This window comes from Hemiscyllium ocellatum, chromosome 29 (genome assembly GCF_020745735.1).
Source record: "Hemiscyllium ocellatum isolate sHemOce1 chromosome 29, sHemOce1.pat.X.cur, whole genome shotgun sequence".
Lineage (NCBI taxonomy): Eukaryota > Metazoa > Chordata > Chondrichthyes > Orectolobiformes > Hemiscylliidae > Hemiscyllium > Hemiscyllium ocellatum.
In genome coordinates this window covers 56479228-56505138 of record NC_083429.1, presented here as the reverse complement: position 1 = coordinate 56505138, position 25911 = coordinate 56479228, and the positions used below count along the sequence as shown (strand labels likewise).

The window sequence follows — 25911 nt, the reverse complement described above, 5'->3', positions numbered from 1 at the left end:
TCCTATATGTATATTCCAGAACTGGACACAATACTCTTAACTGTGGCCTTGCCCCTCTGTTCAAACTACATGCCTCGGTAAATAAAGGCAAATATCCAAAATGGTTTCTTAACCACTTTACCCACCTGATCTGCTACCTTAAGGAAACGGTGTACACACATGCTAAGGTCCCACTGTTTCTTTGGTGCTTCCCAGAGTTCTACCATTGATCATGTATTTCATTGCCTTGTTTGTCCTGCCCTAGTGCATCACCTCACATTTATCTGGATTGAATTCCATTTACCACTGATCAGCCCATCTGACCACATCATCTATACACTCCTGTATAAAGCTACCTTCCTCAATATCTCAACGATTTTCATCATCTGAAAACTTGATCAATCTTCTTACATTCAAATCTAATTCATTTATACATGACAACAAAACAGCAAGACCCCAATACTGACCCCTGCAGAATCCTGATGGACACAAGTTTTCAGTTGCACAAACAATCCTTGACCATCACTCTCTGCTACCTTGCAACTCAATCGATTCTGGATCCAATTTGCCAAATTTCCTGGTATCCCATGGGCTCATACCTTGGCTATCAGTCTCCCATATGGATCCTCACCAAAAGCTTTGTTGAAGACCAAGTCAACTATGTTGAATGCAGTGCCCTCATCTACACATCTGGTTACCTCTCTGAAAAGTTCAATCAAATTGATCAAACATGACCTCCCCTTAACATAGTCGAAGAGTGTGGTGCTGGAACAGCTGGTCAGGCAGCATCTGAGAAGCAGGAGGGTCAACATTTCGAGCATAAGCTCTTCATCAGGAAACCAATGAAGAGCTTATGCTCAAAACGTCGTTTCTTCTGCTCCTCGGATGCTGTCTGATCGGCTGTGCTTGTCCAGCACTACACTCTTCAACTCGGATCTCCAGTGTTTGCAGACCTCACTTCCTCTCTTTAACATATTCATGCTGACTTTAGTTTCCAGCATCTGCAATCCTTGTTTTTACCACCTTTACGATTGATCCCTACTTCTCCAAGTGCAGATTACTTCTATCTCTCAATTGTTCCAATAGTTTCTGTACTATCGAGGTTACAGTGATTGGCCTGTAGTTTCCAGATTTATCTTCCCTTCTTGAATAATGGTACCACATTGACTGTTATCCAGTTTTTTAGCACTTTTCCTGCGGCCAGAGAGGACTTGAAAATTATTGCCAGTGCCCCTGTTATTTCATCCCTGGCCTCACTCAACAGCCTGGAATGCAAATGATTTAGAGGATGCATGAGAGAGAATTTTTTTTTCACCCAGAGACTGGCAGATATATGGAACGTGCTGCCTGAGTGTAGAGGAGGCAGATCCTCTCTCATTATTTAAGACACATCTGGGTGAGCACATAAAGTCCTAGGGCATAGTCAGCTATAGACCAAGTGCCAGTAAATGGGATTACTGTAATTTGGGTGTATGTTGGTCAGTATGGACATTGTGGGCTGAAGGACCTACTTCTGTGTTGTATAGCTCTATGATACTTCCTTGGCCCGAGAAGATTTGTCTACTTTAAAGGCTGCCAGACCACTCAATGTCCTCCGTAGAATTCTTTACCACAGAGGGTAAAACAATTGTAGTAAGTATATGCAAGGCTGAGATAGACAGATTTCTAATCATAAATTAATCAAGAGTAATGCAGAAAAGGCAGAGAAGTGGACTTGAGCATTATCAGATCAGCCATGATCTCACTGAATGAGAAGTCTACTTCTCCTCCACTGTCTGACGGTCTTAAGATGTGAAGCGAATGCCACTGGAAGCCCAACATTAGTTGCCCAGCTCTAATTACCCTCGAATTGAATGGCTTACTGTGCCATTTCAGAGTGTAGTTAAAGTTCAATCACATTGCCATGGAAAGGGAATCAGATGTAAGCCAGATTCCCTTCCCTAAAAGGACATTAATGAAACAGATGGGTTTTTACAACAAACAGTATTGGTCATATAGTCATTGTTACTAAGATTAGCTTTTAATTCCAGATTTATTGAACACTTTTAGTTTAAGGCAAGTCCCACCAGTCAGGCTCCTGTGGAAATCAAACTGCATACTCATTGCCTCTGTGCAGCAGAGTAAGGAACACCCCCACCAAGAGCTTTCTCTGTTGAAATACTGACCTGTTTATTCTCAGCTTCTTTCACAGCCTGATTCACAAAATTCAGAATCTGCCTACAACATTCTGCAGCTTTCTTCACCTTCTTTTTCTCTTCATGTTGCTCTGGATCTAAGGATAAAGAGATCTGTCCCATTAGGGAAAAGACTTTCATCCTTCTCCAGAAAATTCATCACAAGGTTTAAATTAAACCACCTTACAAACTAGATTGCATAGAGCAGCAGATTTAAGCTCAACAGTTCAGTATTAGGAGAAATGTATGCAATGCAAATTAGCATATGAAATGTCCTCAAATCTTAAAGAACGAGAATGCAGAGGCTGTTCTGATTTTTAAAGAATTAACAGCGACACACTAATTGCATGAGAATTGTCTGAAATTGCATTGGCACCACACTCACACAACAAACCTTACACAAGACAGAATTTGGATGGATTCCTGTGCCTGTGCTTAGCTGCACAAGCCTGCTGCTACCTTTCTTCATATCAACATATTGTCCTATATCCAACTAAACAAAGTGAACACAATGAAAGACAGATTATCACTCATCACTGCATGATTCAGTTTAATTTCCTTGAATTACTCTTTCTTCTTCCTCCTTTGATCACGTGCTGCAGTCCCACTGTATAATCCTATCATTCTGACATTTCCATGACTTTTCCAGATCTAGAACCTGGCACTTCAATCTAAATCATTCAGAGGTTCTCCCTCGTCTGACTCCAGAAGATCTGTACCTGTGTTTTTAGCAATATTCTCCAGAAGCAACGGGTATTTTGTCAGTCTCTGCATTTCAGTTGGGATGATGTCCTTTAACTGCAGTCTTCGGCACTGTGGATTACTCTGTGCCTCCTGCAACAGATCACATTATTAAGGTGAATCCTTGCTCTTCCTAAGTTGCATTACCAATTTTTAAAAAATCAGTCACTGTCCTTTACGAATCTTGCAACTTCTTTCCTGTGACCCACTCCCACTAATTTCTCCATTTAACTGCATATCCTCTGCATTGATACTCAGAATTACAATATTACATTTCTGACGGAAAGGGACTCTCTGAAATCATTGCAGATCCTTTGCCCCATATTCTACGTCAACAATATTTTTCTACCTCACTTGATCAATACAGTTTGTTTATGGTCAGGAAAGGAAGGAGTGTTTGATGGGAACAGTATAGATGGGTCTTCACTCTGTACCTAAGTTCACATGGTACCTAACCTGGGAGTGTTTGATATTGAGAATGTAGAGTCAGCTTTATTCTGCATCTAACCTATGCTGCGCTTGCCCTTGAGTGTGTTTTGGGACTTGTCCTGATGCCTTAATAAAACCTAACATTTCAAACCCTTTCACGCCTTGCAGTTAGGATTTGGAGGCTCTCACCTGAATGATCGCCTGGAATCGTGCATCTTTCTTCTGTTTTGATTTGATGAGTTCCAGGGCAAATGGCTGATTACTGCAGAAAGTGGCAGCAGCTCGTTTAAACTTCTCCTCTTCTGAACAGCTGAACTAGAAAAATCAAGATTTGGAGATGCCGGTGTTGGACTGGGGTGTACAAAGTTAAAAATCACACAATACCAGCTTATAGTCCAACAGGTTTAATTGGAAGCACACTAGATTTCGGAGTGTTGCTCCTTCATCAGGTGGTAGTGGAGGGCTCAATCCTAACACACAGAATTGATAGCAAAAATTTACAGTGTGATGTAACTGAAATTATACATTGAAAAATCGATTGTCTGTTAAGCCTTTCATCTGTTAGAATACCATGATAGTTTCACTTCTTTCATGTGTAAATCACAAAACCCTTTTTAAAAAGTTGCATTCTCAGGTTAGCTGTTAACAATGGTGATAGCTAGACAATATGTTGAAGGTGTTAGCCCCCTGTGTTCTCTGTCTATGCCATGATGTTTAGATTGATTCTAATCTAAAAAGTGAGGTAACAGAGTTTTACATGAATTCGTGCAGTTTTTGAGCAAAGTACAATGTAACCCTGCAAGTTACATTGACAAAAATGTCAATCCCATACAAGGCAGAATTCACAATCTTAGACAAGAGATTGTTTAGTGTTTTGAGATTTGAACAACGATGACAACACTAGTATTAGGGTTATAGTTCAAAATCATTGATCTCTAGTTATCCAAGGGGAGAGATACTTCGTTCTTGTGTCATTGCAGGTCTCTTGGTGAGCTCAAATTACTGTTAGGAAGAGAACTCAAAGCCTTTGACCTATGAATAATTATGAACGGGCAACAGATATCTAATTCAGATTGCCATAAAATGCAGAAGAAAATCAGGATTATTGCTGTTCATGTTTTTGATGATGGAGATCACGGGTCGCATTCATGCAAAAAGTGTACCCTGCATATGGTATACACTGCAACCAAACTGAGTCAGTGCTGGAGTGGGAGGATACAGAGCCAATAGAAAAAGCACCAATCATCTTTGTCCTGAACTGTTTTAACAATGCTTTTGCATTTGTCCAGTGTTCCCTCACCTTCTGACCCTGGGTCTTCAGCTGGTGGGAAGCTCTGGGATGGTCATTAGTGAGGCATTTGTCTGTCTCCAACCTCTGACCTAATCCCTATTAACACATTAATCAAGTATTGGTCCTGTTAAAACTATGGTCAATAGTGACTCTTTAGATGTCAACAATTGGAACTTATTGATTGGTGTTCATGGAAGTCACACAGACAGTTGCGGACTGCCTATCTCACGGTCAAGTGTTCCTTTCCACCTGAGCCGAAACCTGGATATTATTCTGATTGCGATACAAAAATCCATCCCACCCTGGCAATGTTTTTCTACAACATCTACCACTGGGGAGACGGTACAGAAGCCTGAACACATACACCAGCCAGTTTCGTAACAGTTTCTACCCTACTGTTGTCAGGATATGAATGGACTCTCAAACTCTTAACATTCACCTGTATCTGAGTTTTTACATTTGCCGCTGTTTACCTATTATTTACTTATCTACGCTACTTAACTCTGATCTGCCTGTATTGCTCACAAGACAAAACTTTTCACTGTGCCTCGGTACACGTGACAATAAAGTGAATTCAATTCAATTCAGGGAACTATAGACCAGTGAGCCTGACGTTAGTGGTGGGAATCCTGAGGGACAGGACGTACATGTATTTGGAAAGGCAAGGACTGATTAGGGATAGTCAACATGGCTTTGTGCTTGAGAAACCATGTCTCACAAACTTGATTGAGTTTTTTGAAGTAACAAAGAGGATTGAGGAGGGCAGAGCGGTAGATGTGATCTATATGGACTTCAGTAAGGCGTTTGACAAGGTTTCTCGTAGGAGACTGGTTAGCAAGGTTAGCTCTCACAGAATACAGGGAGAACTAGCCATTTGGATACAGAACTGGCTCAAAGGTAGAAGACAGAGTAGTGGTGGAGGATTGTTTTTCAGACTGGAGGCCTGTGGCCTGTGACCAGTGGAGTGCAACAAAGATCGGTGCTGGGTCCTCTACGTTTTGTCATTTACATAAATGATTTGGATCCGAGCATAAGAGGTATGGTTAGTAAGTTTGCAGATGATACCAAAATTGGAGGTGTGGTGAACAGCAAAAAAGATTACCTCAGATTTTAACGGGATCTTGATCAGATGGGCCAATGGGCTGAGAAGTGGCAGATGGAGTTTAATTCAGATAAATGCGAGGTGCTGCATTTTGGAAAAACAAATCTTAGCAGGACTTATGCATTTAATGGTAAGATCCTAGGGAGAGTTGCTGAACAAAGAGACCTTGGAGTGCAGGTTCATAGCTCCTTGAAAGTGGAGTCACAGGTAGATAGGATAGTGAAGGCGGCATTTGGTTTGTTTTCGTTTATTGATCAGAGTATTGGATACAGGAGTTGGGAGGTCATGTTGCAGCTGTACAGGTCATTGGTTAGGCCACTGTTGGAACATTATGTGCAATTCTGGTCTCCTTCCTATTGGAAGGATGTTGTGAATCTTTGAAAGGGTTCAGAAAAGCTTTACAAGGATGTTGCCAGGGTTGAAGGATTTGAGCTACAAGGAGAGGCTGAACAGGCTGGGGCTGTTTTCCCTGAAGCGTCAGAGACTGAGGTGACCTTATGGAGGTTTACAAAATTATGAGGGGCATGGATAGGATAAATAGACAAAGTCTTTTCCCTGGGGTTAGGGAATCCAGAACTAGAGGGCATAGGTTTAGGGTGAGAGCGGAAAGATATAAAAGAGACCTAAGGGACAACATTTTCACACAGAGGGTGGTACGGGCATGGAATGAGCTGCCAGAGGAAGTGGTGGAGGCTAGTACAATTGCAACATTTAAAAGGCATTTGGACGGGTTTGGAGGGATATGGGCTGGGTGCTGACAGGTGGGGCTAGATTGGGTTGGGATATCTGGTCAGCATGGACGGATTAGACCGAAGGGTCTGTTTCCATGCTGTACATCTCTCTGACTCTAGAATGGTATGAGCTGCTACTGAAGGAATCACCAGTGGATAATTCTCTCCTAGAATGATGGGGGAAAAAAAAATCACTGATAGAATAATTAGAGATGGTTAGGCTTAGGACACTGCTCTGAGGAACTCCTACAGAGATGTGCTCGGGCTAAGCTAATTGACCTCCTACAACCTCAAGCATCTTCCTTTCAAAATGACTCCAACACCAGACGGTTATCTCTTGCCAACAAATTGATCTCTTTCATCCTCTGTTGGGCCTAGTGACAAAGTATTTGTGGTCCAATTTTCTCATCATTGAAAGGTTGTATAGCCCTGACTTCAACATGCTTTAATATGAATGTGTTAGTGCACAGCAAACGAATCCAGGTATTGCAGTTACTGTAGAAGAGTTATTTCAGTTGCAGTCTGTACTTCTCCAAATAAGGTTCTATGTAATCTCTTCTCAAGGTCACAATGGTTAACACAGATACACTTACCCAGCTCAGCAGGTCTTCTCCAATCTGATCAACCACAAAGTTTTCATTCCTTTTCCAGACTTTCCTCATCTGCTCATTTAACGAAACTGGGAAAATAAACAGAGCTCATAAGATCAAACATTTGATCCAATTTTACCCAAATTTCAAGTTGTTTCAAGGAGGAATGATTGGGAAATTTGCAGAAATAATAAAAAATAGATAGATTGCTGATGAGGAGAGCTGGCCAGAGTTGATTGGAAAGGAAGAAGTGGAGAAAGCGAGGATTGTGGTTGCTGGAGATCAGAGTCAAAAAGTGTGGCGCTGGGAAAGCACAGCAGGTCAGGCAGCATTCTGAAGAGGAGTCTTTGCTTGAAACATTGACTCTCCTACTCCTCGGATGCTGCCTAATTGGAAAGGAAGCCTAACAAGAAAGATGCTGGTGCAGCAATGGCAAGAGTTTCTGGGGTAATTCAAGAGGCACAGCAGAAATACATCACAAGGAAGAAGAAACATTTTAAAGGGATGAAAAAGCAATCATAGCTGACAAGGAAAGCCAGGGACAGCATAAAAGCAAAACAAAAAGCATGAAATGCAGTGAAGATTAGGAGGAAGCCTTTAAAAACCAGCAGAGGATAACTTAAAAAAACAAAAAGCTGGGGGGGGGGGGTGGAGAAGAGAAAGAGATGAAATATGAGGATAAACTAGCTAGTAACATAAAAAAGACTACAAGAGGATTTTATTTTAAAAGATAAGAGAAAGGCAAGAACGGACATTGGACTGCTGGAAAAGGAGGCTGGAGAACTAGTAATGGGGAACAAAAGGAACTGAATAGGTACTTTGCACCAGTCTTTACAGTGGAAGACACCAACAGCATACCAGAATTTTGGAAGTCAAAGGGCAGTGATAAGTGGAGTGGCCATCAATAAGGAGAAAGTGATGGGGAAGCTAAAATGTCTGAAGGTGGATAAATCACCCGAAACAGATGGACCAGACCAGAGTTCTGAAGAAGATAGCTGAGGAGATTGTAGAGACACTGGCATGATCTTTCGGGAATCACTAGAGTAGGGGAGGGTCCCAGAGAACTGTAAAATGGCTAATATAACACCCTGGTTAAGAAGGGGGAAGAGACAGATAATAGGAAATTATGAACCAGTTAGCCTGACCTCCTTTGTTGGTAAGAACCGGGTGCTCCGGTTTCCTCCCACAGTCCACAGTCCAAAGATGTGCGGGTCAGGTGAATTGGCCATGCTAAATTGCCCGTAGTATTAGGTAAGAGGTAAATGTAGGGGTATGGGTGGGTTGCGCTTCGGCGGGTCGGTGTGGACTTGTTGGGCCGAAGGGCCTGTTTCCACACTGTAAGTAATCTAAAGATCTTAGAGTCCATTATTAAGAACAAGATTGCGGAGTACTTCGAGATGCATTGTAAAAAAGGGTGGAGTCAACATGGCTTCATTAAGGTGAAATTACGCCTGACATCTCTGTCGAAATTCTTTGAGGAGGAAATGAGCACGTTAGTAAAAAAGAGCCAGTGGACATGATCTATTTGGATTTCCATAGGTTCTTTGATAAGGTGCTGCATAGGAGGCTGCTAAACAACACAAGGGCCCATGGCGTTAAGGAATAGATACGAGCATGGATAGAGGATTGACTTACTGGCAGAAGGCAGAGAGTAGGGATAAAGGGCTATTTTTCAGAATGGCATCAGTGTTGGGACCACAACTATTCACATTACACATTAAAGATCTGGATGAAGGAACTGAGGGCATTGTTGTTAAGTTTGCAGATGGAGAGGCAGGCTCTGTTGAGGAAACTGGCAGTCTGCAGAAGGATTTAGGCATGCTAGGTGAGTGGGCAAAGAAGTGGCAAATGAAATACAGTGTGGGAAAGTGTGAGGTCATCCACTTTGGTAGGAAGAATAAAAGCATATTTTCTAGATTAGACTATTTTCTAAATGGGGAAAGGCTTCAGAAAACTGAAGCACAAAGGGTTTTGGGAGCCCTGGTTCAGGACTCTCAATTTAACATTCAGGTTCAGTTGGCAGTAAGAAAGGCAAATGCAATGTTGGCATTCATTTCAACAAGGCTAGAATAAAGGAGCAGACATGTACTGCTGAGGCTGTATAAGGCTCTGATCAGACTGCATTTGGAATACTGTGAGCAGTTTTGGACCTCATTTGGAGAAAGGAGGTGCCAGCATTAGAGGCGGTTCAGAGGAGTTTTACAAGAATGATACCAGGTGGAGGGCTTGCCATATGAGCAGCAGTTGTGGATTCTGGTTCAAAACTCAATGGCATTTGATTGGGGGGTGGGGAAGAGTGCGTGTGTGTGAGAGTGGGGCGCTTCTGATTAAAACTTACAGAATTCTGGGAGGCCTGGACAGAGTGGACATGGATATGATGTTTACAGTAGTAGGAGAGATTAGGAGAATGTCTTAAATATGTTTGAAGATTTGGCAAAGATAGATACACAGATTCTTGATTCGTAAGGGACTCAAGAGTGACAGGGAGAAGGCAGGATAATAGGTGTGAGAAACAAATCAGCTATAATCAAATCAGCGGAGCAGACTCAAATGGGCCAGTTGGTCTAACTCTAATCCTCTATCTTATGGCCATGAGATTGCAAATTGTGTTTGAATGTGACTCTGCTATTGTTGGCAGCCCACAGAGCCTCATAGATGGCCATTATTGAATTGTTAGATGTTTTAAGTCCATCCAATTTAGCACAGTGACAGTGCCAGAGAACACGATGGAGCTTATTCTCAATAAGAAGATGGGAGTTCATCTCAAGAACTGCACAGTAGTCACCCTTACCAATACTATCATGTATAGATGTATCTGTGACAGGCAGCTAATGATAATAAGGTCAAGCGTGTTCTGCCCTCAGCAGATCCAGTCCAACAGCAATGTCCTTTAGGACTCGAGCAGCTCAGTCAGTTGTAGTGCTGCCAAGCCAATCTTGATGGTGGACATTGAAATCCGCACCCAGAATACATTCTGTGCCCTTGAACCTCTCAGCTTCCTCCAAGTGTTATTTAATATGTTCATCAGCTGTGGGGTTCAGTGGGTGGTAATCAGCAGATTTCCTTGCTGTTTGACCTGACGCCATGAGCGTGCATGGTGTCCAAAGTCAATGATCAAAACCTACAGGGCAACATCTGTTCGATTGTGTGTCACCGTGCCTTTTCTTCTACAACAGGCAAGCAAACAGGCTGCGTTTGCAGAGTCTTGCAGAGATATGATTGAAATCTGAAGTAATTTTAGTTACCAGTTCCCATGGCAGTCAACTAGAAAATCAATCCCTCTCAATTTCAATCACTTAACAGGTTGGCTATTTTAGGCTGTAATAAGGACTATTTTCTTCTTTCAGAAGATGTGAACCTTTGGAACCCTCTAAACTAGAGGGATGTGGATGAACAGTTACTATATTCAAGGCTGAGATCAATAGATGGATTTTTTGGACACTAAAGAATCAGGAATTATAAAAGACCAGGTGGGAAAGTAGTATGGAAGTCAAGAAGCAGCCATGATCCTGTTAAACAGTGTGCTTGAGAAGCCCATATGACCCATTCCTGCTACTATTTCATATGTTCCTGAAGCAGCTACGAGCCCCATCACAACCCTGACTTACTGTGAAGCTGCAGAATTTCATCAAGGTTGGAAAATATGCTCCTCACTTCAGCTGCAGGTAAACTGCCATCTCGCATCATCTTCTGGTAAAAGATTACATCCAGAACTTTCAGCATTCTGATGTGAGCACGCTCAGTGTTGAAAAGTTCTATCAAATTATCAGAAGCAAAAAGACAAATTGATGATTAGAGATAAGTTGCAGATTAGAACTCATAGTACACTCTCACATGGCTTCCTAATATCATATTAGAGAACACTGCACAAGTGACAAAAACAAAGTGCTGGAAAACCTCAGCTGGTCTGGCAGCATCTTAGACAGAAAGCAGAATTAACCTTTCAGGTCCAGTGACTCTTCTTCAGATCCCCTCTTTTGTCCAGCAATTTCCGTTTTTGTTTCTGATTTCCATGATCTGCAGTTCTTTCAATTTTTGTTTACGATGCACACTGAGGTCCACTGCACTTACTCCCTTGCCTCTTCATCTGACCCTCTGCAATCTCTCCATACTTGGCTGATCTTATTGAGTCCTATAACCACACTGTCTCTACGATTCACAATCACAAAACAGTTACCCCATTTAACGCAACACTCCCCATAAACCTGCTGTTTCCTGCTCCACTCAGCCACAAAACACTCCTGGCATTGCACTTTCCCAAACCCAGAAAGCTCTTGAGATGATCTTCAGCCTACTCCAAGTACCCACTCCATCCACCCACCTTCCCTTGAACCCCATTGCCTCAAGACACTCCCCTATGCACACACCACCCTCTCAAACTCGAGAGACTCCTGACAATCTTACCATTAATAACTTCCTGCCGTTTGATCTCATGTGGTTTCAGGCCAGACAGGATGTCCTGGCTCACCAGTTGCTGCCAATTAGCTGGGTCCTGCTCCACATCTGATAGGTGCATTTGATCTTCATCTGTCTGAGCCAGGCACTGGCTTTGAGAAGTCGGCTCAGTCCAAGCTCCATAACCATGACCATCCATTCTGAAAAAAAACCATCACAAACATTACAGTCAATATGGCATTTCCAAAATCTCTCAGCTCTCAGAAAAAAAAATCCCTCATCACACTCGTGAAAGAACTCTTAATTTTTAAACAATGTCCTCTAATTCTGGACTCACCCACAAGAGGAAACATCTTTTCCATGTCTGTTTTGTCAAGACCACTCAATCTTATGCTGTAGACTTCAATCACTCTTAAAAACTTCGGTGACAACAAACCCTATCTGTCCAATTTTGCCTCCTAAGCCAACCCATTCATTCCAGCGATCAATCTCATGAAATTCTTCTGAACCATCTTCAATACATTTACATTCTTCCTTAAATATGGAAGAACAAAACTACACACGGTACTTGAAATGTGGTCTCACAACTATATTACATAACTAAAATACAACACCCATACTTTTACATGCAATTCCTCTTGTAATAAAGGTCAGCATTCCATTAACCTCCTTGGCTACATGCCAGGACATCCAGTCTGGCCTGAAACCACATGAGATCAAGCGGCAGGAAGTTATTAATGGTAAGATAGTCAGAATTGTCAGGAGTCTCTCGAGTATTAACTTTTTAAGACTCATGCAGATGATCCCTCAGAATTCTGCAGTCCTCCACATTCATAACTCTTCCTGCCATAGTGAAGAATTTCACATTTTCCTACATTATACTTTGACAGATTTTTGTCCTCTCAACCTATTTATATTATTTGCTAACATAATTTCTCACCTATCTTGGTGTCATCTGCAAATTTAGCTCCCGTGCTTTTGCTCCTTCATCTGAGATATAATTGTACAAAGCTGAGTTCCCAGCACAGACCCCTGCAAGACCCCATTCGCCACAGTCTGCCAATCAAGATACGACCTATTTCTGCTAGCCAACAAGCCAATTTTCTACCCAAGACAATCAAGATAGGAGCTTCAACTTGGTGCAGTAATCTTTGACTTTGGCGGCAAATACATCTATAGGCTCCCCTTTATCCACAGCACATTGTAAGAATCCTTTGGAGGAGGACAAACTCATTAAATATGATTTCCCTTTGATAAACAAAGCCAACAACATAATTGACAAGCTTCTTTTCTCAATATGCCCAGCCTAAGAAGTTCATTCTAATCCTTTACCTAAGACACTTGTCAAACTAACTGGTTTATAGTTTCTGTTTAGTGCCTCCTTCTCTTCCTCAAATAGAGATTTTACATATATTACTTCCTGGTGTAAAGGAATCTTTCCTGTATTGAGGGAAGTTTAAAAATAAAATTACCACCACATCTGCTCCCTCATCAGGCATCTCTGTTAAGGCCTTAGGATAAAAGCTATCAGGACAAGGCACTTGCCAGCCCATCGCCCCAATCTTGCTCAGTACTCCCTCCCTGACGATTGTACTTTCTCTAAGGTTCCTCTCCCCCTTGCACCTGATTTACAGATCTTACTGAGAGTTTTCTTGTATCATAGAAACATAGAGGATAAGAGGAGTAGGCCATTCAAACTTACAAGCCTGTTCCATCATTCAACAGAATCACAGCTGAACATCGAGCTCAACTGTACCTTTCCCTATATCCCTTGATCCCCTTAGTCACAAGAGCTATATCTACCTCCTTCAGGGAAACACAATACTTGGGCCACAAACACTTTCTGTTGTAGAGACTGACTACTCGGAGTGAAGATATTTCACCTCACTGCAAACCTGAAATGTTTTCTCCTTCCCCATAAACTAGGATTTCTGGTTCTGGACTCCCAACCATCGGGAGTATCCTTTCTGCATCTAGTTGGTCTAGATATATTTCACTTTTATCCTAAATATTCCAGTTCATTTCAGTTTCCACATCAGCACAGTTGCCATTATTAGAGCTTCGACCCAATTTTCTCCCTTTAAAGCTGAATGCAAAAGTCAATTGCATTGTAGTATTATACAGTGAAACCAGTACTGTACCCCAGTGTTATAGTGACAGATCTGTCCCCACTAGTACTGTACCCCAGTGTTATACAGGGTCAGGCCTGTCCCTACCAGTACTGTGCAGAGACAGACCTGTCCCCACCAGTACTGTACCCCAGTGTTATACAGGGTCAGGCCTGTAACTCATCAATACTATACCCTAGTATTATACAGAGACAGACCTGTCCCCACCAGTACTGTACCCCAGTGTTATACAGGGTCAGGCCTGTAACTCATCAATACTATACCCTAGTGTTATACAGGGACAGACCTGTCACCCACCAGTACTGTACCCCAGTGTTATACAGGGACAGACCTGTCACCCACCAGTACTGTACCCCAGTGCTTTACAGGGACAGACCTGTCCCTACCAGTACTGTGCAGAGACAGACCTGTCCCCACCAGTACTGTACCCCAGTGTTATACAGGGTACAGACCAGTCCCTACCGGTACTGTACCCCAGTGTTATACAGGGTACAGACCAGTCCCTACCGGTACTGTACCCCAGTGTTATACAGGGTACAGACCAGTCCCTACCGGTACTGTACCCCAGTGTTATACAGGGTACAGACCAGTCCCTACCGGTACTGTACCCCAGTGTTATACAGGGTACAGACCAGTCCCTACCGGTACTGTACCCCAGTGTTATACAGGGTACAGACCAGTCCCTACCGGTACTGTACCCCAGTGTTATACAGGGTACAGACCAGTCCCTACCGGTACTGTACCCCAGTGTTATACAGGGTACAGACCAGTCCCTACCGGTACTGTACCCCAGTGTTATACAGGGTACAGACCAGTCCCTACCGGTACTGTACCCCAGTGTTATACAGGGTACAGACCTGTCCCCCAGTTTGATAAAGCGACTAACCCATACCTCCTGACTTTTGCAAAATTATGTTTGAGCTCTCAAAATTTACTTTATACCTTACTCTCGAGCAGCCTCAGTTTGCACATTTCTGGCTCACTGGTTCATTCATACTCAAATTCAAACTCTGCCTATTCCACTTATTTCTCAATATTTGAGCATATCCCAACTTAGCCTCTTAGGTGCTCACCTGCGACCTGGTTTTGGGGTACATGGGGGCGTGGCAGTCTCCAGACTCCTGAAACACAAGAAAATTAACAATTTAGAAAACCTCAACTCCAGCTTCTCCCTCATATTGAGCTCCTTCTCCTTTCCAATCAGCGAGGCGGCGATGGCCCAGTGGTATTATCACTAGACTATTAATCCAGAAACTAAGCTAATGTTCTGGGGACCTGGGGTCGAATCCTGCCACGGCAGGTGGTGGAATTTGAATTCAATAAATACTATCTGGAATTCAGAATCTATTGATGACCATGAAACCAATGCTGATGGTCAGAAAAACCAATCTGGTTAGTAACATTCTTCAGGGAAGGAGATCTACCAACCTCATCTGGTCTGGCCCGCATGTGACTCCAAACCCACAGCAATGTGGTTGACTCTCAATTGCCCACTGAAATGGCCTAGCAAGCCATTCAGTTGTAATAATTGTGACAAGGTCTCAAAGTAATGAATCTGGGCAGATCAACTGGCATTGACCTGAACATTGGAAAAGACACTAGCAGAAACAGCTCTGTCGATCCTGCAAAGTCCTCCCCACTAACACCTGGGGGCTAGTGTCAAAATTGGGACAGCTGTTTCACAGACTAGTCAAGCAACAACCTGACAGTCACACTCACAGAATCATATCTTACAGACAATGTCCCAGACACCACCATCACCATCCCTGGATATGTCCTGTCCCACCAGCAAGACAGACTCAGCAGAGGTGGTGGCACAGTAGGATATAGTCAAGAGGGAGTTGTTCCGGGAGTCCTCAACATTAACTCTGAAACCCATGAAGTACAATGACTTCGGGTTAAATGTGGGTAAGGAAAGCACCTGCTGATAACCATGTACCATAGTCTCTCAGCTGATGAATCGATATTCCCCTACGGTCAACAGCATTTACTGCAGCAAAAGCACAAATGTACTCTGGGTGGGGATTTTCAAAGTCCACCACCAAGAGTGGCTTAGCAGCAACACTACTGATCGGGCTAGTCGGGTATAAAGGACGTAGCTGCTAGACTGGCTTTGCAGCAGGTGGTAAGGAAACCAAGAGAGAAAACCATACTTGGCTTTATCCGTATCAATCAGCCGGCCACAGATGCATCACAGTCCATCACAGCATCAGTAACAGTTCTTGTGGAGACGAAGTTCCGCCTTCATATTGAAAAGTGACCTCCATCATGTTCTGTGGCACTAACACCGTGCTCAATGGGACAGACTTTGAAATGATCTAGCAACTGAAGACTGGGCATCCATGAGGCACTGTGGACCACCAGCAGCAGCAGAATTATACTCCAGCACAATCTGTAACCTCATGGCCCAGCATATCCTCTACTCAACCATTACCATCAAGCCAGGGGATGTACCCTGGTTCAATGCAGACTGCAGGAGGGCCTGCCAGGAACAGCACCAGGATACCTAAAAATGAGTCATCAACCTGGTGAAGCTACCAAACAGGACTACTTGCATGCCAAACAGTATTAGCAGCAAGTGATAGATAGCTAAGTGATCCCATAATCAACAAGTCAGATATAAGCTCTGGAAGAAAACATGAAGACTGCAGATGTCAGAGATCAGAGTCAGAAAGTGGGGTGCTGGGAAAGCAGCATCCGAGGAGCAGGAGAGTCAACGTTTTGAACGTAAACTCTTCATCAGGAATGTGAAGAGCTTATGCTCGAAACGTCGACTCTCATGCTCCTCGAATGCTGCCTGACCAATTGTGCTTTTCCAGCAGATTTAACCTCTCATGAATGGTGGTGGACAATTAAGCAGCTCACTGGAGGAGGAGGTTCCACAAATATCCCTATTCCCAATGATGGAAGAGCCCAGCACATCACTGCAAAAGACAGGACTCTAGCATCCGCAGCAATCTTCAGCCAGAAATGCCGGGTGGATGATCCATCTCAACATACTCCATTGGTCCCCAACATTATAGATACCAGTCTTCAGCCAATTTGATTCACTCCACGCAATACCAAGAAACGGTTGGAGACAATGGATACTGCAAAGGCTACGGGCCCTGACAATATGCCAGCAATTGTACTGAAGCCTTGTGCTCCAGAACTTGCTGCTCCCCTAGCCAAGCTGTTCCTGTACACAATTATGATCCTGGCATCTACCCAACAACATGGAAAATTGCCCAGGTATGTTCTGTACATAAAAAGCCAGACAAATCCAATCCAGACAATTCCTGCCCTATCAGTCTATTCTCAATCATCAGTAAAATGACAGAAGGTGTCATCAACAGTGCTATCAAGTAGCACCTGTTCAGTGACACCCAGCTTGGGTTCCCCCAGGGCCACTCAACTTCTGACCTCATTACAGCCATGGTTCAAAAATGGACGAAAGAGCTGAGGAGAGTGACAGCCCTTGACATCAAAGCTGCATTCAACGGAGTGAGGCAACAAGGAGCCCTAGAAAATCTGGAATCAACAGGTATCGGGGAAAACCTCTCCACTTGTTAGAGTCATACTTGGCACATAGGAAGGTGGTTAGGGTTGGTGGAGGTCAGTTATCTCAGCTCCAGGACATCTCTGCAGGAGTTCCTCAGGATAGGGTCCTAGGCCCAACCATCTTCAGTTGCTTCAGCAATAACCTTCCCTCCGTCATAAGGTCAGAAGTGGGGATGTTCGCCAATGATTGCACAATGTTCAACACCATTTGCGACAACTCAGATACTGAAGCAGTCCATATTCAAATGCAGCAAAATATGGACAAATATCTAGACTTGGGTTGACTGGTGGCAAGTAACATTCATGTCACATAAATGCAAGGCAATGACAATCACCAATAAGAGACAACCTAACCATTGTCCCTTGATGCTCAGTGGCGTCATAACTGAATCCAACACTATCATCCTCTCTGGGGTTACCAGTGACCAGAAACTCAACTGAACTCACCACAAACACAGTGACTACATTGTGGGACACAAGCCAGGAATATTGCTGAGTAACTCACCTCCTGACTCCCCAAAGTATACCCATCATCTACAAGGAACAAGTCCACAGTATGACAGAATACTCCCCACTTGCCTGGATGAGTGCAGCCTGAAGTTTGACAACATCCAGGACAAAGCAGCCCAGTTGTCTGGCACTTCATCCACAAGCATCCATTCCCTCAGGAGCAACAGTGTGTACTATCTACAAGATGTACTGCAGAAATTCACCAACGATCCTCAGACAGCAACTTCCAAACGCATATCCACTTACAGCTAAAAGGTCAAGGGCAGCAGATACATATGAACACCACCACCTTCAAGTTCCCCTTCAACCCTCTCCCCATTCTGATTTGGAAATATGTTGCCATTCCATCACTGTCATTGGGTCAAAATCCTGGAATTCCCTCCTTAAAGCATTGAGAGTCAAGCCACAGGAGGTGAACTGCAGCAGTCAAAGGAGTCAGCCCAACACCACCTTTGAAAGGGCAACTTGGGACTGGTAGTAAATGGTGGCCAGCCAGCAATGCCCACAAACATTTAAGTGAAAAATCCCTTGGGGCAAGTTCTTCGAACAGGGGGTGTTTGTATGAACACCTGATCCAGACAGACTTGCTCCAGTTACTGAGTGAACTGAATATTGTGGCTACTCCCTCCTCCTTCCCAACTGGTGTGTAGTATCAGAGCCACTTACCTCTCTGACTCCCGGTCTTCCTCCATCACCTGATCCAGGGCAAATGGAAAATCAAAGCTTGACTTTGGTATGGAACTGTTGCTGTCAATTGACAAATTGTCACCAGCCATCCTCAATGCAGCAGATGCTGCAGCTATAGGATCTGATATGTAGATAGAATCAGAGTCAACAGAACAGCAACAAACTATTCATCCTCTTCAACTTCACGTTGGTGTTTACTTTCACAGGAGAATTGTTTTAATCACATGGAGTACGGAGATTGAATCAGTAATGAATAATGGATCATGGAAACAAGGCAGGAAAGTGATGTTGCGAATTATCAAAATCAGCCATAATCACTCTGAATAGTGTAGGAGACTAAAGGGGCTGAATGACCTACTTCTGCTCTTGATGCAGGTGGGAGGACAGAATCAGAGGGTGGGTAGAAAAAAGTGGGCAGAAATGGACAGGGAGAAAGTGAGGAGTGCAGATGCTGGGGATCAGAGTGGAGAGTGTGGTGCTTGAAATGCACAGCAGGTCAGGCAGCATCCAGGGTGCAGGAGAATCAACGTTTCAGGCATAAGCCCTTCATCAGGGATGAGGCCTGTGGGCCGGGGGGGCTGAGATAAATAGGAGGGGGCTAGAATTGGGGGAGTACTTGAGAATGCAATAGCAGATGAAGGTGGGGGAGATGGTGATAGGTCAGAGATGAGGGTGGAGCAGATAGGTGGGAAAGACTATGGACAGCTAAAGTTGCCCAGGTTTGGGACTGGGATAAAGTGGGGGGAGGGAAACAAGGAAACTGGTGAAGTCCACATTGACCCCATGTGGTTGGAGGGCCACAAGGCAGAAGATGAGGTGTTCTTCCTCCAGGCGCTGGGTGGTTAGGGTTTGGCAATGGAGGAGACCAGGACCTGCATATCCTTGACGGATGGGAAGGTGAGTTGAAGTGTTCAGCCATGGGGCGGTTGGGTTGTTGGTGCGGCTGCCCCAGAGATGTTCTCTGAAATGATCCACAAGTTGGCACCCTGCCTCCCTGATGTTGAGAAGACCACTTTTGTTGCAACGGATACAGTAGATGAAGTGTGTGGAAGTGCAGATAAATCTCTGTCGGATGTGAAAGGATCCTTTGGGGCCTTGGACAGAGGTGGAGGAGGTTTGGACACAGGTTTTGTGCTTCTTGCGGTGGCAGGGGAAGGTACCAGGAATGGGCAGTGGAGTGGTCATGAATCTGACCAGGGAGTCAGGGAAGGAATGGTCTCTCCAAAACGCTGATACGAGTGAGCAGGGAAAGATATATAGATATATCTCTGGTCGTGGGGTCCATTTGTAGGTGGCAGAAAGGGTGGAGGATGATGCAATGTATCTGGAGGTTGCTGGGGTGCATGGGTGAGGACCGGGGGGTTCTGTCCTTGTTGCATTGGGAGGGGTGGGGTTCAAACAGAGGGGTGCGGGAAATGGAGGAGATGCGCTGGAGTGCAATATTGACCATGTGGGAGCATGAAATTGCAGTCTTTGCAGGAGGCCATCTGCAATTTTCCAAGGTGGAATTGGTCATCCTATGAACTGATTCGGTGCAGGCAGAGAAATTGGGAATAAGGGAAGGCTGGGTGGGGGGAGGTGAAGTGCAGGTAGCTGTGGGAGTCAGTGGGTTGATCGTAGATATCCATAGTTAGTCGCTCACTGGAGATGGAGAGGTCCAGGAAGGGGAGGGAGGTGTCCGAGATGGTCCAGTGAACTTGAGGTCAGGGTGAAAAGTGTTAGCGAAGTCAAAAAACTGTTAAACCTCCTCGTGGTTACTCCTTTGGTTTGGAGGAAGTGGGAGGATTGGAAGGAGAAGCTGTTGAGGGCGAGGACCAGCTCGGCCAGGCGGATGAGGGTGTCAGTGGAAGGGTACTGGGAGACGGCCTGAGAGGAAGAAATGGAGGGCTTGGACACCTTCATCATGGGGGATCGATGTTTCCAGGGGCTGGTAGGAGATAGGCAGAAAGAGACAAAAGATAGGAATGAGGAGGAAACAATGAAAGGACAAGAGAGCTGAAGGGGCAGGGGAAAGGGTGGACAAACTTGGGGGGGGGGGGGGGGGGGGGGGGAGAGAGAGAGAGCGCGAGAGAGAGCGAAGGAAAGAAAGAGTGCGGGGGGCGAGGATGAGAGAGAGAGAAAAGAGGGGGAGAGAAATAAGGAAGAAAAGAGACACGTGTTGAGAGATACAAGTGAAAAGAAAGGTTCATACATCTAAATGCTTGTGGTTCAAAATGACCACATCTATAACAAGTGTTGATTGCTTGGAGGAACTCCGGTTCAGAGTTGATGAGCTCGAGTGTAAGCTTCGAGCGCTGCAACACATCAGGGAGGGGGTTCGAGCGTGTGTTGCTGGAAAAGCACAGCAGGTCAGGCAGCAACCGAGCAGCAGGAAAATCTACGTTTTGGGCATTCCTGATGAAGGACTTATGCCCGAAACATAGATTTTCCTGCTTCTTGGATGCTGCCTGATCTGCTGTGCTTTTTCAGCACCACACTCTCGACTCTAATCTCCAGCATCTACAGTCCTCACTTTCGCCTACTTGATTTTAACATCAGGGAGGGGAAGAGGTACCTGGATGCAGTCTCAGGAGGCAGTCAAACCCTTTGGATTAACTTCATGAAATTCGATCAGTGGTCAGGAACAGGAGGGTGGGAGGGTGTACAAGCGAGGCAGGTAGAGGGATCCAGGAGGTAATGCTGAATGAGCCTTGGCCTTGAGCTTGTCTAATAGGTTTGAGGTTCTTGGTCCACGTGTGGGTGAGAGTGGGGGCTGTAGGGAAGACGAGCAAACTGCATAGCAAGCAACTATTCAAAAGGAGGGAGAAAAGTGAAATATAATTATAATCAGGTAAAAGTATAGTCAGGGGTAGAGACACTGTTCCGTGGTCAGGATCGAAAGTCCCAAAGGCTATGTTGCCTGCTTGCTGCCCGGGTTCAAGATAGCCCATCTCGGCAACACAGGAGCTTGGACAGGGAGAACTAAGACCCAGCTGTCGTGGAGGACTTCAGTATGCAGGTGGACTGGGAAAATCAAAACGGGAGCCTACCTCAAGAAAAGGAATTTGTGGAATGACGATGACATAGTTTCCTGGAACAGTTTGTGATAGAGCCAATTAGAGAGCAAGCAATTCCAAATTTGGTGATGTGTAATGAGGTAAACTTGATGAGGGAGCAGAGAGTGAAGGACAAATGTACTGGCATGGATAGAGGATTGGCTGACTGGCAGAAGGCAGACAGATGGGATAAAGGGGTCTTTTTCAGGATGGAATGCTGTGACTAGTGGAATTCCACAGGGATCTGTATTGGGACCACTGCTTACCCACCTTATACATGAATAATCTGCCTGAAGGAACTGAGGAGATTGTATCATCTGCAAACTTAGTAGCAAAGTGGAGGGACCGGAAGTGTTGAGGTTGGGAGGCTGCAGAATGACTTGGACATGCTAGGTGAGTGGGCAAAGAAGTGGCAGATGGAATACAATATGGGAAAGTGAGAGTTTATGCACCTCAGTTGGAATAGAGACACAGACTCTATTCTAAACAGGGAAAGGGAAAGGCTTCAGAAACCTGAAGCTCAATGGGCCTTACGAGTCTTAGTTCAGGATTCGGTTTATGTTAACATGCAGGTTCAGTTGACAATTAGAAAGGCAAATACAACATTAGCATTCATTTCAAGCAGGCTAGAATACCAGAACAGAGACGTACTCCTAAAACTGTATAGGGCTCTGGTTAGACCGGATTTGGAATACTGAGAGCAGTTTTAGGCCCTGTATCTAATGAAAGGTGTGCTGGTTGAAGGGAATCTAGACGAGGTTTACATGTGAAGGGCTTGTCACATGAGGAACCATAGAGGACTCTAGGTCTGTACTTGATGGAGTTTAGAAGGGTGAGGAGGGGGATCTCATTGAAAATTAAAGGCCACGATAGAGTGTACATGGAGAAAATGGTTCCATTTGTCGGAGAGACTAGGGTCCAAGAGCACAACCTCAGTGTGAAGGGACATCCTTCAGAGGTAGAGAAGGAGGAATTTTTTTAGCTAGAGGCTGGTTAATCTGTGGAACTCATTGTCATAGAAGGCTGTGGAGGTCAAGGCATTGAATTAATTTAATACAGAGATAGTTAGGCTCTTGATTAGTAAAGCAATCAAGGGTTATTGGGGGGGGGGGGGGGGGGGTCAGAGAACTGGGTTGCGAAACCTATCAGCCATGATTAAATGGCAGAGCAGACTTGATAGGCCGAATGGTCTAATTCTGCCCCAATATGTTATGATCTTACGACTTGGTGCAGGATAGCGTGGGATAAATTGGTCATGCATTTTTACCTGTATCACTCTCCGGAACCCCATCGTGGACAGAGGTACTCAATGCTGACCCTGCCAGTCCAACTGCTGCAGGCTGAGAGTTTGCATCACTCCCCTCACTGAAGAATGGGCTGGGTTTAGTTCTCTCATTGTGATCAGAATGTGAAAGTGAGCGGTTGTATGGTCCCATCTGCTTTTGGTACAGTAACCTGGCCTTTTCAACTAGACAAACAGATCACACGTCAGTCTTGAGGCTCTCTGCCGCTATATTAAAACGTGAAAAGGCCTTCTTTTCTCAGAATTGCACTTACTGGCACTACGATCCTGTTTGCTTGTACGACGAATTGGATCCAGGATGCTCTGGAACCGTTTCTTTTTGTCATCATCTTTCACAGACTCCTTCTCCTTCTTAATACTTGGCTATTGGTGGAGAAAAAAAAAGCAGAATTTGATGGGAACCATAAACTCTGGACCAGCACAAACAAAATATTATTCTGTTCACCCAGTAACTGTTACCAGAACACTCAACTTCCTGCTTCTCGCTCCAAACTGGAACCTGATGCTTCCTTCAACATCAAAGTAAAGTGCCCCTCCTCATCCAAACCAAATTTGCTGAACACCAGAAACCAGAAATAAACATCTCCCTACCACCCCAAACTGGACCTGAAATCAAACAGGGAATTACAGAACTAGGCAAATGCCCCATCTCAAATGCAAAAAAGAGGTGTAAACATACAGAAACCAACCTTCTTTTTTGGGAAGAATGCAACTCTTATTCTGCGATCTCTGTCCAGGTTCCTTGAATCCTTCACTTTCACACCCAGGTGTTTCATGTAGATGAGGATCACATCACTAATGGAATTGCTACATGGCAGGATAATCAGAATGAGAGCCTACACAAACTGTCATGAATTACCAGAAACTTAAGGACACAGATGATGAGTCTTTGATCAATAAGATGATGACAGGCTGTTGGAGCTGCCAAAGAAGTTTCTACACCAATTTTGGCCAAAACCATTTTGACCTGAATAAAGATCTTCAGTTTTATTTGAAATGTTTTGAATTGTGATTATAACACACAATAAATACTACGGTGCAAATACTGAAATTATGGGATGATTAAATCAAGCAGATTCCAAAATAGGATAATATCAACAAGCAAGAATTCGATAAACTTACCTTCGATCCTCCTCAGAGGGAGATAAGTTCATCCTGAAAAGCAAAGTAGTAAAGCAATTAAATAATTCAGTCTTAATAATGGACATGAAAAGTCCTACATATGAAAACAGTAAGGAACTATGCACTGAGGCTTCTTGAAAATGGAAAAAAAACAGCACATTGATGTGTCACTGAAGAAATGGTGCAAGAAGCCCAGCATTAAATTCTCTGGGTGCTGGGAGGCCTAGACAGGCTGCTCCTCAACAACCCTGGATCAAATGTCATCCTGGAGAGGTATACCCTGGGGGAAGGGTTTCAACTAACTCGATAGGAAGAGACCGATACTGAGTAAAGAGAAACAAGCAGAGAGGACAAATATTACAACAGAGACGGACAGCCAAATCAAAACAGCCACCCTGTCCCTTTATTTGCAACACAGTAAAATTAAAAGACACATTGACCCTCAAAATTAACCCCAATGCTTCTTTACCAGACTTTGTAAATAACTGACACCAGCCACCAGGTTTATAGCTTAAACAAAAGATTTAACAATTTATTATTAATACAGTAGCTTTAGCAGAGCAAACCTAAACTACAAGGCAACTGAATTAATGACTATTCAAATCCAATATTTTACTGCTTTAGCTCCAATACTCTTACAAGGACAGGCAAACAGTTAAGGAAGAAATTCAATGGAAAATAAAATGAGGTGTAACTGGTCAGTTCCTTTAAGCAGTCTTCAGAATCCATATCATCACATGAAATTGCATCTTGCTTGGTTTCTCTCATGCAGTGTCTACAGATAGCTCCCAGCAAGCTTGGAAGAATATTCATTTAATTCTTATAACTAAGATTCTATTTTCTGAACTTTCAATAAATTGGTAATGAGAGGACAATCAGGGAGCAACAAAACCTCCACCTTGTAGTTGTTGTAACCAAAATCCTTCTGACTTATACACAGCTTAAAAAGCAGTTCAAACTTTGGCCTCTCTTTGTTAGACTGGTTGTCTTCCTATGAGGCTCCTGTTACCATTCAAACATCTGCCTCTATCCAGCACTTTTAACAAGAATCAGCTTGCAATTAAAATCCAGGCCTGGTTTCATAAACAAATATCAGTTTGTTTGTTCTCTTTTTTTCAGTCCAAAAGTCACCTTCAGCTCTCTGCTCATCACTCTAAACCAGAAATTATTTAAAAAATAGAAATCAGCGAGAGTTCTAACAAAAACAGCACTAGATTAAAGACTAGTCCAGAGATAGGAGGAATCAGAGAAGATAGAAATTCTGTGGAGAAAAAGATGCACATGTAAAATGGTACATGCAAAATTTTTTAAATGGGTGTTGATGGGAGGAAAATCTATCAGCGATTGAGTGGTTGAGAATCTAGACAAGAGTTGCAAAGAATATTAGCAAGGCCTTTACACCAGTTGGTCATGGTTCAGCCAGTTGAATCTTAAGAGACCAACCTAACAGGTAAAAAGGTGTCCATGGCAATAAGTGATGCTCAGCATCTGTCTATTGTCTGAAAGCTCATTACTGAAGGCCAGTTAAGGACTGAAATTTGAAATACTACTCACAAAACATCATCAATCTTCAATAACAAGTGCTCTGCATGCAGCCGCTCTTTCTGTTCTGCTGATACACGATCATGCATTCGTTCCCGATCTAACTTTGCCAACTCATTCTCTGCGATAGTCATTCCCATGTTCCTCTTTTGTCTGTAGGAAAAGCAAGGCACAGATTAGTGGCAATTACATTTAATCCTCTTGGAAGCAGCTTTAAAATAACCAGCATACACAGTGTGTGTGGACAGCAGGATGTGAACGATGCTGGAGAGTCGGGATGGGGAACTATTAACAGCAGTAGGCCATTCAGCCCTTCAACCCTGTCACCTCCAAATTCAATACAATCATGGATGATTGAACACTTCAATACATTTTACTCACTTCATCCCCTTAACCCTGTGCACCACTGAATTAGAAATTAATCAATCAATCAATCCCTACCTTAAAATATACACAAAGACTGAGCTTCCACAGCCTTCTGCAGTAAAGAATTCCAAAGGTTCACAATCTGCTCAGTAAAATAATTTTTCATCTAGGACAAAAGTGTCATTCCAACTATTTTTAAATTGCGTCCCCTGGTTCTAGACTTCCAAATCAAGAAAAATTACTTG

The 25911-nt window shown here is 43.8% G+C and overlaps 1 protein-coding gene across 2 annotated transcripts in view; it reads right to left on the bottom strand.

Annotated features, from left to right (window-relative positions):
• Positions 1-25911, bottom strand: part of LOC132829722 (rho guanine nucleotide exchange factor 12-like) — a 134676-nt gene that overhangs the window by 45630 nt on the left and 63135 nt on the right. For both annotated transcript variants that reach the window (XM_060847093.1, XM_060847094.1), the window contains 13 exons: positions 25313-25453; positions 23759-23791; positions 23326-23443; positions 22891-22999; positions 22601-22801; positions 18278-18419; positions 14635-14682; positions 11442-11632; positions 10646-10792; positions 7041-7126; positions 3513-3638; positions 2873-2987; positions 2145-2251 (listed from right to left, as the gene is read on the bottom strand). In XM_060847093.1, the coding sequence (XP_060703076.1) occupies positions 2145-2251; positions 2873-2987; positions 3513-3638; positions 7041-7126; positions 10646-10792; positions 11442-11632; positions 14635-14682; positions 18278-18419; positions 22601-22801; positions 22891-22999; positions 23326-23443; positions 23759-23791; positions 25313-25453 (1564 nt within the window). The remainder of the gene's footprint in view (positions 1-2144; positions 2252-2872; positions 2988-3512; positions 3639-7040; positions 7127-10645; positions 10793-11441; positions 11633-14634; positions 14683-18277; positions 18420-22600; positions 22802-22890; positions 23000-23325; positions 23444-23758; positions 23792-25312; positions 25454-25911) is intronic.